The 14,005-nt window shown below is 44.4% G+C and overlaps 2 protein-coding genes across 8 annotated transcripts in view; one reads left to right on the top strand and one right to left on the bottom strand.

Moving 5' to 3' along the window:
* Positions 1-4,843, bottom strand: part of CDC123 (cell division cycle 123) — a 55,043-nt gene extending 50,200 nt beyond the window's left edge. For 3 of the 5 annotated variants that reach the window (XM_045399546.2, XM_005564623.4, XM_074001019.1), the window contains exons 1-2: positions 4,699-4,843; positions 1,974-2,045 (exon numbers count right to left, since the gene is read on the bottom strand). In XM_045399546.2, the coding sequence (XP_045255481.1) occupies positions 1,974-2,045; positions 4,699-4,772 (146 nt within the window). In that variant the 5' untranslated portion in view covers positions 4,773-4,843. The remainder of the gene's footprint in view (positions 1-1,973; positions 2,046-4,698) is intronic. The other 2 variants (XM_065520276.1, XM_065520277.1) reach the window with 1 other exon arrangement.
* Positions 4,844-5,129: 286 nt separating this feature from the next.
* NUDT5 (nudix hydrolase 5) overlaps positions 5,130-14,005 on the top strand; it is a 29,215-nt gene continuing 20,339 nt past the window's right edge. For 2 of the 3 annotated variants that reach the window (XM_074001021.1, XM_065520278.2), the window contains exon 1: positions 5,130-5,251. The gene's annotated coding sequence lies outside the window, so the exon portion shown is untranslated. Of the gene's footprint in view, positions 5,252-11,527; positions 11,669-14,005 lie in introns of all 3 variants that reach the window. The other variant, XM_074001020.1, reaches the window with a different exon arrangement.

The raw sequence follows: 14,005 nt of genomic DNA, 5'->3' as shown, positions 1-14,005 counted from the left end.
CCACCACACCCAGCCCTGTTTCACAGTATTTAACATCAGTGCTTGCCTAAGCCAGAGGCCATGCAAACATCTGGCCAGTGAGAATCATCATAGGAGCTCTTCAATATGTTTACCCTACTGAGATTTACCAATTATTTTCTAATATTAAAAGCTATTTTACTTATAGTCTCATTTATATAAGCTTATTATTTATAAGCTCATTTATAAAGCAAATAGGTATATGCATTTGAGAATAATAAAACTGGCCAGGCACAGTGGCTCACGCCTGTAATCCCAACACTTCGGGAGGCTGAAGCGAGTGGATCACCTAAGGTCAGGAGTTCAAGACAGCCCGGCCAACGTGGTGAAACCCCATCTCTACTAAAAATACAAAAATTAGCTGTGTATGGTGGCACACGCCTGTTGTCCCAGCTAGCTGGGAAGCTGTGGCAAGAGAATCAATGGGAGGCAGAGGTTGCAGTGAGCTGAGATTGAGCCATTCCACTCCAATCTGAGTGACAGAGCAAAACTCCATCTTAAAAAAAAAAAAAAAGTCTGGGCGCAGTGGCTCATGTCTGTAATCCCAGCACTTTGGGAGGCCAAGGAAGGCAGATCACGAGGTCAGGAGATTGAGTAAAACCCCATCTCTAGTAAACATACCAAAAATTAGCCAGGCGTGGTGGCAGGCATCTGTAGTCCCAGCTACTTGGGAGGCTGAGGCAGGAGAATCACTTGAACTCACTTGAGGCAGAGGTTGCAGTGAGCAATTAGCCGGGCGAGGTGGCAGGCACCTGTAGTCCCAGCTGCTCGGGAGGCTGAGGCAGGAGAATGGCGCAAACCCGGGAGGCGGAGCTTGCAGTAAGCCAAGATCACGCCACTGCACTCCAGCCTGGGCGACAGAGTGAGACTCCGTCTCAAAAGAAAAACAAAACAAAAAAAAATTGTATCTGTAAATATCCTAAAGTTGAGACTTGTCTGACTTTCCTACTGTTTCCTTAGCCTCAAATTACTCAAAGTTAATGAGGCGCTACATTAACAATTTTCTGGTTATTGAGGCTCTATGAATACCAAAAACAGAAATATAATCCAGAAAACCACATTAAAAACCCAATAGGCAAAAATATGGGGTCCGCTTAGTGTTACTGAAAACACACAATTCTTACTCTATTTCTAGAGTTCCTTCATCCAACACATGTTTATCAAGCACCTCTGCTGTATCAGGCACTGTCCCACCAGCTGGGGTGAACAAATGGGCCACGTCCCTGTTTTCATGAAACTGCATTCTAATGGAACAATTAACAACTGTCAGGTGGAAGTAAGTGTGATGCAGAAAACTGAAGGGAGGTTAGGGCATAGGGTTACTGTCAGGCTATTTTAGAAAGGCCGGTGAGGGCTGAACACTCATAACGTGACTTCTGAGCAGATTCGAATGAAAAAATGAGAACTTCACTAAATCCTATGATTCTTCAATGTTTTCAAGTTTGCATCCAAAAGACTGAAACACAGTAACTTCTTCCCTTTATTCTATAAATAGGCAAACTACCTGAACGGCTTCTAGAAAGTGGAGGTGGGGCCACGGTAGGTCAATTGTGGGGAAGAAAATGTTGAGGAATGAAATGATAAAGCCTAGTAAAGCTTTCTATTTGCAACAATGAATTTTTAATCGTCAAAACTGAAGGATCTCAAAGAATTTTAATGTGCACTTCCCCCACCCTGCCACCTTCAGAAGGAAAACTTGTCATCATAACTGTTTTCTAAAGACAGAGATGAAAGGAACTGCTCAATTTCACAAGTTGTCATTATTAGAGGGAAAAGTACTTAATGCTGAAAATATTAAGTAAGCATTGACAAGGAATATGAGATAAAGATCAGCACATCATTTTGGCTAGGAGAGAAAAAGAGCTAAAGGGAGAGAATGGTGCCTAAGCTAATTCATTCATTTTATGTGCTTCTTTATGATAAAGTTTAATAAATTTTTTTCTAAAATACTTTACCTTCCTGAAACCACCAGAGTTCCATCATCGAGTAAATAATCCTTCACATTCTGAGGAAGTGGAAGAATGACACTAAAAAAAAAAAAAAAAAAAAAAACAAACACCAAAGAAGGCATCATTTTAAAAGATCAACTATAAGCAGAGAGAAAAATGTTCACCCTTTATTGATTTTGGATTTACTTATTTCAATGTAATATAAACGTATTTAATATAAAGTAGAAAATGTTAATGATGTATATTTGGTAGCAGCAGACAAGGAATTAGAATAATATGATTAAATACTGCGGTTCACCTTATTGCCACAAAAACCAGCCAAATCCAAACAATCAGATGGAAATCACAGTATGAAAGCAACAAGCTCAAAAGGATTCTGAGTGAGCACAACATTTCTGTGTCTTTAAGACATCAGAGACCAGCAGATATTTGCTGCAACACAGGAAATGCAGCAAAACAAACCAGAAGATGACTAGCGTTTGGTCACCTTCTAAAGATAGAGGGCAGAAGTAGAGTCAAGATCTGGAAACCATTTTTGGGTTGGCAATGAGCACCCACAGCTAAGAATTCATGATACTTTCGGATGTGTCTTGCTGTCATTCTATTCAGCTGATCACCAGAGATAAAAGCTGCTTAAACTGGGCATGCTTTAGCTTAATTTGTTTCAGATAATCATAATTAAGGATGGCAAAGTCATATTTGAAGTCTCTTAAAAACTTATGGGATAATTTGTTTTTACCTTGAAATAATAAATTATCAAAAAGCCCTACCACAGATACCTAAGAGTGCTGGTATTATTTTGATCTTGAGGCATATACATTTTCAAAAAGTGGAAAAGCTTACAGCCTGCTTTCAGGAAGTTAACACAACATCAGTGACTTATGTCTCATTTATTTATGGAATAAGTTTTTTTTTGGCACATTACAAATGATTTTGTGCACAAAAAAAAGAGTATTCATGGGCTACTTCGGTTTTAAAAATAAATATTTGATTTATCAAAAGTACGATTTCACATTCAAAAATCTAGTTCTGGCTGAGCGCGGTGGCTCACACCTGTAATCCCAGCACTTTGGGAGGCCGAGGCGGGAGGATCACGAGGTCAGGAAATCAAGACCATCCTGGCTAACACGGTGAAACCCCGTCTCTACTAAAAATACAAAAAATTAGCCGGGGGTGGTGGCGGGCGCCTGTAGTCCCAGCTACTCGGGAAGCTGTGGCAGGAGAATGGCGTGAACTCCAGAGGCGAAGTCTGTAGTGAGCCAAGATCGCTGCCACTGCAATCTAGCCTGGGCGACAGAGCAAAACTCCGTCTCAAAAAAAAAAAAAAAAAAAAAATCTAGTTCTTCCTCAGGCTTTCAATTTCATCTAACAAATCTTATTATGTTTGAAAATCTACTAAATTTTAATCAATTTCATGTGAAATTTTGTAACTTAAAAGTCTCTTTAAAAATTTAAATTCTAAGGCCGGGCGCGGTGGCTCAAGCCTGTAATCCCAGCACTTTGGGAGGCCGAGACGGGCGGATCACGAGGTCAGGAGATCGAGACCATCCTGGCTAACACGGTGAAACCCCGTCTCTACTAAAAAAATACAAAAAAACTAGCCAGGCGAGGTGGCGGGCGCCTGTAGTCCCAGCTACTCGGGAGGCTGAGGCCGGAGAATGGCGCAAACCCGGGAGGCGGAGCTTGCAGTGAGCTGAGATCCGGCCACTGCACTCCAGCCTGGGCGACAGAGCGAGACTCCGTCTCAAAAAAAAAAAAAAAAAAAAAATTAAATTCTATTTATACACTACTCAATTTTCTTTTTTAATGTGTCTATTGGCTGATTACAAACAAGCCTTCCTAAGTATTTTACTCTTACAAAGCTAACAAACGAAATTGTTAAGTACAATGAATCCAAGGTTCTACTAGACATTCCAATACTATTTAAAAACCTGAAACTTTTCTTATACATTTTAACTGACCATTCTGAGCCTATTACACATTTTCAAGTACATACCCAATCTTTATTGAATGAAACCATTATATAATGAATCAGCAATTACTGAAACGTTGGCTCAAAAAAATCAGTAAGTGCAAACCCCAGATTTTCTATAAACACCTTTAAAAAAACTGAGAGACGAAATTGTATATATTAATACTTGCCGCCTACCTAATGCTTTGAAGTATTTATACATTGTGGAATAGTTAAATGTAGCTAACTAACAAATGCATTGCCTAACAGAGTTATTTTTGTGATAAGAATACTAACATCCACTCTCCGTTTTTCACGAATACTATACGTATATTGTCATTATAGTCTCTATGCTATACAACAGATCTATGTACTTGTTCTCGTATCTAACTGTAATTACGTATCCTTTCACCTTCCCAATCTCCAACCTCTGGGGAGGTGGCGTAAAAGCAATTAAGCCACCGGGTGGCCTTGGGCAGTGATCATCTTGAGCCGGGGGCCATTCTAAAAGTAGTGGTGGTGAACTCCCAAGCCTAAACTACGTTAATCCACTACTCCTCCCGCCTCCGACCCTCACTGAAACCACAACTGACCCTCCTAGCCAGCACACTCGCTGGCTTGCAACAAGACGCAGACAACTGCTTACCTACTTCCCTCTCGACACACTCCCTCCCATGCAGTCGCTAGAAGGCCTGCATTTTTTTTGGATGGCAGTAAGATTCGCTCACAAGTCGCGGTTCCCTTTGGCCGGTAGGCCGGGCGAACCCCCTCCCATCTCACCTCTTGATGGTAACGCCTCGGAAGAGCGGGTACCACGCGGAGAACTGGCAGTGCAGCACATGCTCCTTCTTCATTCTCCAGCTGCCGCCGCCGCTGCCTTTCCCTCTCCTGCTTGCACCCTCCGGGAACCCTGGGCTCCGGCCCCGGAAGTGCCCACCGAGCTATTTTGGTTCAAGGACTCTTCCGGTCCCTAAAGCAAGAAGGAACACCGAGAAAGGGAAGCGGAGAAGGACAATCCCGGGGCATACGCTTGACACACACGCACACAAAAAGAGCTTTGGTCTCGAAAGAGGAATTACTGAAATGTTGAGAGAGGAATTTTAAGAAGTTTACAACTCCGTTTTTGCCCTAGACACACACTGACCCGGAAAGTAATCACCTGGAGCTAGGTCAAAGGCGGGGATTCTACGGATGCCGGGAGGAGGGCGCGCGCCCATCCTGTTAGCACCGCGAGAGGCGCCGGTGTCTCGAATCGTGGCACCGGCATCGGCTGACACTGCTGCCTCCAGCTAGTTATTTCGTCCTCTTCCGTTCTTCACCCCTACATCTTGGAGTAAGTAACCGGGACAGGCCAGTCACAACACAAAATCTCTTTGGGGAGGAGAAGTAGAAGGGGAAAGGGAGCACATCTGCATGGTGCGTGCAGCCGCGCGGTGTCTCTCAGGCTGCGGCTGGGCACGCGTCCAGGCGCCCAAGAGGGAAACTGGGGATTGGAGCGGAGGAGCCTGGGCTACTCCGAGTAAAGAAAGCGGGGAGCACCACAGCTAAGTGTTGGTTCCAGTGTAAAGGTTGCAGCATCTGCAGAGGAGTAGAATGCTTGGTAGAGGGAATATCGCCTGTACGATCCCGGGGGGGTTCGACTTTGGGAGGGAAAAGGCGAGAGGTAAATTTGAGAAAGCGGAGGAAAAAGGAGACTTGTCTCCTTTGAGCGTTGTATTCGTTTAGTCTGGCCTCGCAAAAGTTATCAAGCTGGGAAAAACGCAGATTTTTATCAGTATTCCTGCAGTGATCGAATCATAAGACTGGAAGAATTCGAATCGAACTTGTACTATCCTTCTTTTTTCCTTTGCTTCACTCCTGTCACCCAGCAAAGTTCAGTTTTGTTTGTTTCGTTAAAGAGAATGAGAAGTAACCAGCTGCTTTTATTTATTTGAGACGGAGTCTCACTCTGTGCCCAGGCTGGAGTGTAGTGGCGCAATCTCGGCTCACTGCAGCCTCCGCCTCCCGGGGTCAAGTGATTCTCCTGCCTTAGCCTCTCGAGTAGCTGAGAGCGCGCGCGCCTCCACGCCGGCTGATTTTTGTATTTTTAGTAGAGACGGGGCTTCGCCATATTTGCCAGGCTGGTCTCGAACTCCTGACCTTAGGTGATCTGCCCGCCTTAGCCTCCCAAAGTGCTGGGCTTACAGGCGTGAGCCACCGCGCCCGGCCTACCAGCCAGCCGCTTTTAACCCCTAGTCGTGTCGCTTACCCTACGAGCATTTGGCTTGCGCGAGGTATCTATGTCTAAAGATATCTCCTTAAATGTACATTCTTCCTCGTCCACCTAAGCAGTTTTAAATTAGAAACTGCCCCACGGACCGTAGGCCTCTTCAGAAGGGTATTCCTTAGAATAATAAACAGAATTCTCTGCCTATTTTGAGTTAGAAACTCTTCCCCCCAGGAATATATACATTGTTTTAGGTTTTGTTTTGTTTTTCTCAAAAATGTTACTGGCTAAGTGGCTAGTTGGAAGCAGTGCTTTAAAGAATAACATTTTCAAAGCAGAGGTAAATAGATTATAATATTGCAAGGTATGTTGGTGGGGGTTGGACAGTAATGGTTCATTTATGCCTTGATCTGGAATTATGCAGTCCTTTCTGTTTTGAGGGAGAGAAGCAATATTGTATATATGTCTGGAGGGTGGTGGTAGAAAGACTTAATGGCAGGCAGGAGCGGTCGCTCAAATAATTGTTTCGATTTGACTTAGAAAGTAAAAAATTGCAGCGGAAGGAGATGTCAGCATCTTTGGGGGATTTATTTAGGTCAGATGTTTTCTAATGAAGATAGGAGTAAATGTGCGGAAGAAAACAGATCCCGGGAACATTAGCGCTTCCGCGAGGAGCAGTACTTTAACAGCCCAAGAAACATTTGAGCATAGGCCGGTTGCGGTGCCTCATGCCTGTAATCCCAGCACTCTGGGAGGCCGAGGCGGGTGCATCACCTGAGGTTAGGAGTTTGTCCAGCCTGGCCAACATGGCGAAACCCCGTCCCTACTAAAATTACGAAAATTAGCCGGGCGTGTTGGCGCATGCCTGTAGTCCCAGCTAGTCGGGAGGCTGAAGCAGGAGAATCGCTTGAATCCGGGAGGCGGAGGTTGCGATGAGCCGAGATCGTGCCACTGCACTCCAGCCGGGCAACAGAGCAAGACTCTGTCTCGGGGGAAAAAAAAAAAAAAAAAAAAGAATGTAGAGGTTAAGGCAGTTGCAAAGCTTTAATATAGAATTGCAGTTGTGTGTAGAAAAGCAGCTAAGTTTGTAAGCTTAAATATATAGATACTACAGGGAAGGAATTTTTATAAATACCTTTTATTCAGGCTGTATACTTTAGAGGTGTGTTCAGTGACTTTTTAGTATTACAGTTGGTTTTAAGTAACTTGTTACACATTTAACTAGCATCAAATAAACTGACATTATAAATAGGAGATGCTCAAATACTTTGAATGGATACAGCTAAATAAGCGTTCCGTGTATTTTAACCACTGTGGTTGTCTTCACTAAGCCATGAAATCATTGTATTCATCAAGTTTCTCCAGTAAAACCTTTCGACAGTGGAAATAGTTGCTTTTCCTCCTGCATGCTGAAAAGTCAGTAATCATGTGATTATGGAGGAGGAGATTTATTGTGCAATTCCTAATGAAGTAATGAAAAACCACATTTCCTTCTCTGAATCCGTAGCATGACTAATCATCCTAGATTAATATTTTCACCTGTCTGCCAGTTTTCTTCACCTGGATGTCTGCCATCATCTCAAACATAGTGTGTACAGATTTGAGCCCTGCATCACCCCTTTTTTCTTCCGATGTCCCAGTCTCCCTTAAAACCAACTTCATGGAAATTAAATGTCACCTTGCCACTGCTACCACTCTACTCCAGACCTGTTATGTCCTGCCTGGACTATTATAAGTGGTTCTTTTTTTTTTTTTTTTTTTTTTTTTGAGACGGAGTCTCGCTCTGTCACCCAGGCTGGAGTGCGGTGGCGCGATCTCGGCTCACTGCAAGCTCCGCCTCCCGGGTTCCCGCCATTCTCCTGCCTCAGCCTCCTGAGTAGCTGGGACTACAGGCGCCCGCCACCGCGCCCGGCTAATTTTTTTTTGTATTTTTAGTAGAGACGGGGTTTCACTGTGGTCTCGATCTCCTGACCTTGTGATCCGCCCGCCTCGGCCTCCCAAAGTGCTGGGATTACAGGCTTGAGCCACCGCGCCCGGCCAGTGGTTCTTGACAGTCTCATTACTATACATCTGTAACCAATTCACCTTCCCAAGGGTCATTACAGTCAGTTCACTGTTGCTCAACCAGAATTAAACGTGAGGATTATAAACCACCTGGTAAATGATTGCTGGAGATCACCAAGTGGCATAATTTCAGTAAACGTTAATTCCTCCCTGCCCACCCCACTGCCACACCTGAAGAGAATGAAAAGAAAAAAAAAAAACCCATAAGTGAATTCAATTGTGGGTACCCAAATTTTTTTTACTGCAAATGGCACAAAAGAAGGATACATCAGAATATTATCCTTTTTTTTCTTGAGACAGAGTCTTGCTCTGTCGCCCAGGCTGGAATGCAGGGGTGCAGTCTTGGCTCACTGCAACCGCTGCCTGCTGGGTTCAGGCTTTTCTCGTGCCTCAGTCTGCCGAGTAGCTGGGACTACTGGCGTGTGCCACCTCACCCAGCTAATTTTTGTATTTTTAGCAGAGACGGGGGGTGGTTCACTATGTTGGTCAGGCTCCAACTCCTGACCTCAAGTGATCCACCCACTTTGGCCTCCCAAAGTGCTGGGATTACAGACATGAGCCACCGAGCCCGGCCAGAATATTATCTTTTAAAAATATAATTTTAAAAATTTTAACTATGACCAAAATTATTAAATATAACTACAAATTATTTGATTCTTTGTTCCTTCTAAATCAAGTGACTTTTCTTTGTAATTTTTCTGCCAGAATGTAGATTGCCACTTTAGACATGCCCAATTTGATGCTTGACTTTAACAAGACAATCATAAAGTAAGTTATTACTGCAAAAAAAATTAGTCCTCTCTTCCACTTAATTTCTTTCTTTTTTTTTTTTTTTGGAGACAGACTCTCACTCTGTCACCGTGCTGGAATGCACTGGCATGATCTCGGCTCACTGCAAACTCCGCCTCCCTGGTTTAACTGATTCTCCTGCCTCAGCTTCCCACTTCATTTCTTTCAAAGTGCCTTGTTGATTTCTCTATTCAATTATTAAACTGTTCCAACTGCCTGACGACCCTCTTTGTCAATCAGGAGTTCTGCTTATGATGTGGGCTCCTGCATCTTGTATTTGGTTGAGTATTGTTAACAATATTCATCTTTATCAGGGAGAGACTAGCCAACATATAATTTCTTGTTAGGACTTTTTGCTTCACTTTGCAGCCTCAACAGATGGCAGGGATTCAGGTACGGTGATTGAATAATGAGCCTCGGTGCCAACTGCACAACCAGACTTTTCAGTTCATGGTTTAACTTCTGGAATCTAAACTCCCACTTAACTCTTTATGCAGCTGTTGTTACTAATACTGGCATACTGAAGTTGGTGAAAAATTAATCACTTCCTCCCTTTCAGTAGAGGGCTGTACTTGCTGGCTAACCCCAAAATTAGTTTATTTGGTGCTTTTTGTTTGTTTGTTTTTTAATGGGGTCTCACTATGTTTCCTAGGGTCATCTCGAATTCCTGAGCTCACGCGATCCTCCCACCTCAGCCTCTACGAGTAGCTGGGACTATAGGCACATACAGTGCATGGCACTGGCCCCCAAAACTACCTCATATCACAACAGTAATTTGTGCCATGCCAGTTGGCTTTGTGTGCTTTGTTGGCCTGCAGTTTTGGGGGTTAGAGATCCGATCAAATCTGTGTATGGCCTTAGAAATGTGTTCGCAAATCATCATCGTTATATGTGGAGTTGTTTTGGGAGTTTTTTGGTGGTGGTGGTTTTTCCTTTGTTGTTGTTTTTGTTTTTGTTTTGAGACGAAGTCTCGCCCTGGCTGGAGTGGTGCAGTGGTGGATCTTGGCACACGGCAACCTCCGCCTCCCGGGTTTAAGCCATTCTCCTGCCTCAGCCTCCTGAGTAGCTGGGACTACGGGCACCCGCCACCGCACCCAGCTAATTTTTGTATTTTTAGTAGAGGTGGGGTTGCACCGTGTTAGCCAGATGGTCTGGATCTCCTGACCACGTGATCCACCTGCCTCAGCCTCCCAAAGTGCTGGGATTACAGGCGTGAGCCACCGCACCCAGCTTTTCCTTTGTTTTTTAAAGGAGGAGGTGGAGGAGGAGCTTGAGAACCAAAGGGCTTGCCATACACTCAACATTTCTCACCCTTTCCCTGGTGTCTCTGCCTTTGTTCACGTGGTGTCTTCTAGTTGTAATGCTTTCCCTGCGCTCTTGGTCACTAAGCCATGTCTTTACATCAAACTGTCTTTTAAAAATCTTGCCTGGTGCAGTGGCTCACCCCTATAATCCCAGTGCTGTGGGAGGCCGAGGCGGGTGGATCACTTGAGGTCGGGAGTTCGAAACCAGCCTGGCCAATATGGTGAAACCCCGTCTCTGCTAAAAATACAAAAATCAGCCAGGCGTGGTGGCGCGGGCCTGTAATCCCAGCTGTTGGGGAGGCTGAGGCAGGAGAATTGATTGAACCCGGGAGGTGGAGGTTGCTGTGAGCTGAGATCGCGCCATTGCACTCCAGCCTGGGTGTTGCATCAAGACTCTGTCTGGAAAAAAAAAAAAAAAAAAAAAGGCTTTATCATTTTCCTCACTGCCTCCCAAGTGGATGTTTGTGTCCCTCCTTTAAAACACTGTGGTATGGTGGTGTCTATGAGGCAGGTCTTTGCCCCAGATGTACTTGCTAAACTGTAACGTGCTCAAGGGCAAGCATAGTGGTCAGTGTGCACTGAGCATATACACAGACGTTTCCACTGCTGGTGCTCTCAAAGCTAGCCAGAGACTTCTGCCTGCCACTGCGCAAGGCGCCTAAAAATCTTACAGCATTTCCCCTCATTAATGGTTTTTGTGTGTGTGTGCTCAGGAGAATTGCACATCCAACACATCTAGACCTTCAGTGTTCAAACTGAACTGAGTTCAAACGATTTATGAGAATTAAAACAGCTTGTGACTTTAAAGACTAAGGACAATCATAAGTGAAATTGTAGAACACTGCACATCATGTACATGTATATTTTTCATACCATACACATATTGGCAATGTGCAAATGACCTTAAAGTCTAACTAATGAAGTGGATAAAACGTATATCAAAGTTTGCTTTTAAATCTTGAAGTAGTGTTGAGTCCGTTAAGGCAAACTCCGTTGCAGTGGTGGAGACGCTGGCGTACGAAGCATGGGATTTAAACCTCATTTCTCCTTCTTTCTGCAGCATGTTGCTGGTAGTGACTAGCCCCCGACTGGCACTGTTTGGCTTCTGCCTTTGAAATGGTGCTAAAAACAAGATTCCTTTTCTGTGTCTTAAAATTTCTGAGGTACTCTTATAGTCCTTCTGAAATGTTTGGGAATCTCATAGTAAAGAATATACTTTTGAATTTGCACATTTTTGTCATTACAGAATCCATGGATTGCTGCACAATACCGTTTCCCTTTGAGGCTGATGCATTCCAAAGAAATACTCTTTATTAGTGGCCAGGCGCAGTGGCTCACGCTTATAATCCCAGCACTTTGGGAGGCCGAGGCAGGCGGATCACCTGAGGTCAGGAGTTCGAGGCCAGCCTGCCCAACATGGCGAAATCCCATCTCTACTAAAAATATAAAAATCAGCCAGGCGCAGTGGTGGGAGCCTGTAATCCCAGCTACTCAGGAGGCTGAGGCAGGAGAATCGCTTGAATCTGGGAGGCAGAGGTTGCAGTGAGCCAAGATCACGCCATTGCACTCCAGCCTGGGCGACAAGAGCGAAACTCCATCTCAAAAAAAAAAAAAAGTTTTCCTAATAAATTATCATCCATGGTACTTTCAAAGGAAAAAGTGCCTGTTTCCTTAATAGGGCTGCAGGTTTCAATATGCTAAATGACTGTCTCTAAGTATTTAAACTTCTACGTGGCTTACTTCCTTATTACCTTCAGGTCTCCATTCTGAAGTCACCAAATTCAACAGGCCTTGCCTGATCACTCCATGTAGATTACTCTTTCCATCTTCCCCACACTTCTCATCCTTTTTAATCTTTCTCATGAAATGCTGAGTCACTTGACATAAATTTTTGTTCTTCCTCACTCTTTCTCCTTTCTCCTCACTAGAAAGTGAGGTCCAGGAGGGAGGGGATCTTTGACTGTCCCACTCACCGCCACTTTTTTTTTTTAGACGGAGTCTGACTCTGTCACCAGCCTGGAGTGCAGTGGCGTGATCTCAGCTCACTGCAACCTCTGCCTCCCAGGTTCAAGCCATTCTCCTCCCTCAGCCTTCCCAGTAGCTGGGGCTACAGGTGCGCATCACCACACCCAGCCAGTCTTATATTTTTAGTAGAGATGGTTTCACCGTGTTGGCCAGGATGGTCTCCATCTCTTGACCTCGTGATCCACCTGCCTTGGCCTCCCAAAGTGCTCTTGATTACAGGTGTGAGGCGTGAGCCACCGTGCCCGGCCTCACCGCCACTCTTCTAACGCATCATCTCACCTTTCACAGGTTGGCCACAGGGGACTCAGCCAGGTTACCTGTGATAGTCAGTCAGATACTTGATTTGTAAAGGCACTTGATGAATATCCATACAGTTTGTTTGTTATCGATTGTATTTTAGGATAGGGAAGCTTGCTGTCTCGGGTACACATTGAAGATCAGATGGGTAGTACGATTACTTTAAGTCCTAGAAGAAACTAAGAGCAGACTCACTTTTTCTTCTAAGACAGTTGGGAAGAGAATTGATGCTGGGTGGGCTGTATTTTCCTTGAAGCTGAAGTTAGGTGGCATAGGTTAGAGAACCGTGGAACGTAAGAGTGCAGTGGTGTGATCTCGGCTCACTGCAACCTGAAACTCCTGGGTCCGAGTCACCCTCCTGCCTTAGCTTCCTGAGTAGCTGGGACTACAGGTGCCCACCACCACGCCCGATGTTACCCAGGCTGGTCTCAGACTCTTCACCTCCCAAAGGGCTAGGATTACAGGTGTGAGCCACTGTGCCTGGTCTAAGTAACAGTTCTTAAACAACAGAGAAAACACAGGGGAGGAAATTAACAGTGAAGTCATTCAAGAAAAATTCCCTGTAAAGAAGCATAGTAAGAAGTTTCCAGATGGAAAGGACCCACTTGACTTCCCAGTACAATAACATGAACATGAAAGTGTGACGAACTATAAGCTTCCAGAGGAGGAAAACAGAGGACATGGCAAAAAGATGAAGAATAAGAATAGCTTTGGACTTCTCAACAGCAGCATCAGAAGCAAGACAACTAAGCAATGCCTTCCAGTTTCATAGAAAATTGGCTTTGGGCCTATAATTCTATATACAGCTGAATTATCAACCATGTGGGTAACAAAAAAAGACTTTGACCTTCGGACAGTCAGGGTCCAAAAATGAAGGAATAAAGAAAGAGGAAATAATAATATACAATAAATGGGATAAGGGCCTGCTCTATTCGTAACAGAACTTGTAGTACTACCTGATCCTTTCTCTGCAACTATGACTTTGATACCTGCCGAAACTTAAAAGTAACTGGGGAGGTGAGGACAGTGGTTCATGCCTGTAATCCCAGCACTCTGGGACACCGAGGCAGGAGGAGGATCGCTTGAGCCCAGGAGTCTGAGACCAGCCTGCAAAACATAGTGAGACCCCACCTCTACCAACAGTTTAAAAAATTAGTTGGCTGTGGTAGCGTGCACCTGTAATCCCGGCTACTCAGGAGGCCGAGATGCAAGGAGCACTTGAGCTTGGGAGGTAGAGGCTACAGTGAGCCATGATTTCGCCACTGCACTCCAACCTGTACAACAGAATGAGATCTTACATCTCAAAAAATAAGTAAAGTTAGGTGTAAAGGATGGATAAAAGACTGAGAGGTGGACATGGAGAGTGATAAATAATCTTTCTGCTGTCTTCCCTTGGAAAGAA

Source organism: Macaca fascicularis, chromosome 9, assembly GCF_037993035.2.
Source record: "Macaca fascicularis isolate 582-1 chromosome 9, T2T-MFA8v1.1".
In the NCBI taxonomy this organism is placed as follows: domain Eukaryota; kingdom Metazoa; phylum Chordata; class Mammalia; order Primates; family Cercopithecidae; genus Macaca; species Macaca fascicularis.
This window is presented reverse-complemented; position numbering and strand designations above follow the sequence as displayed.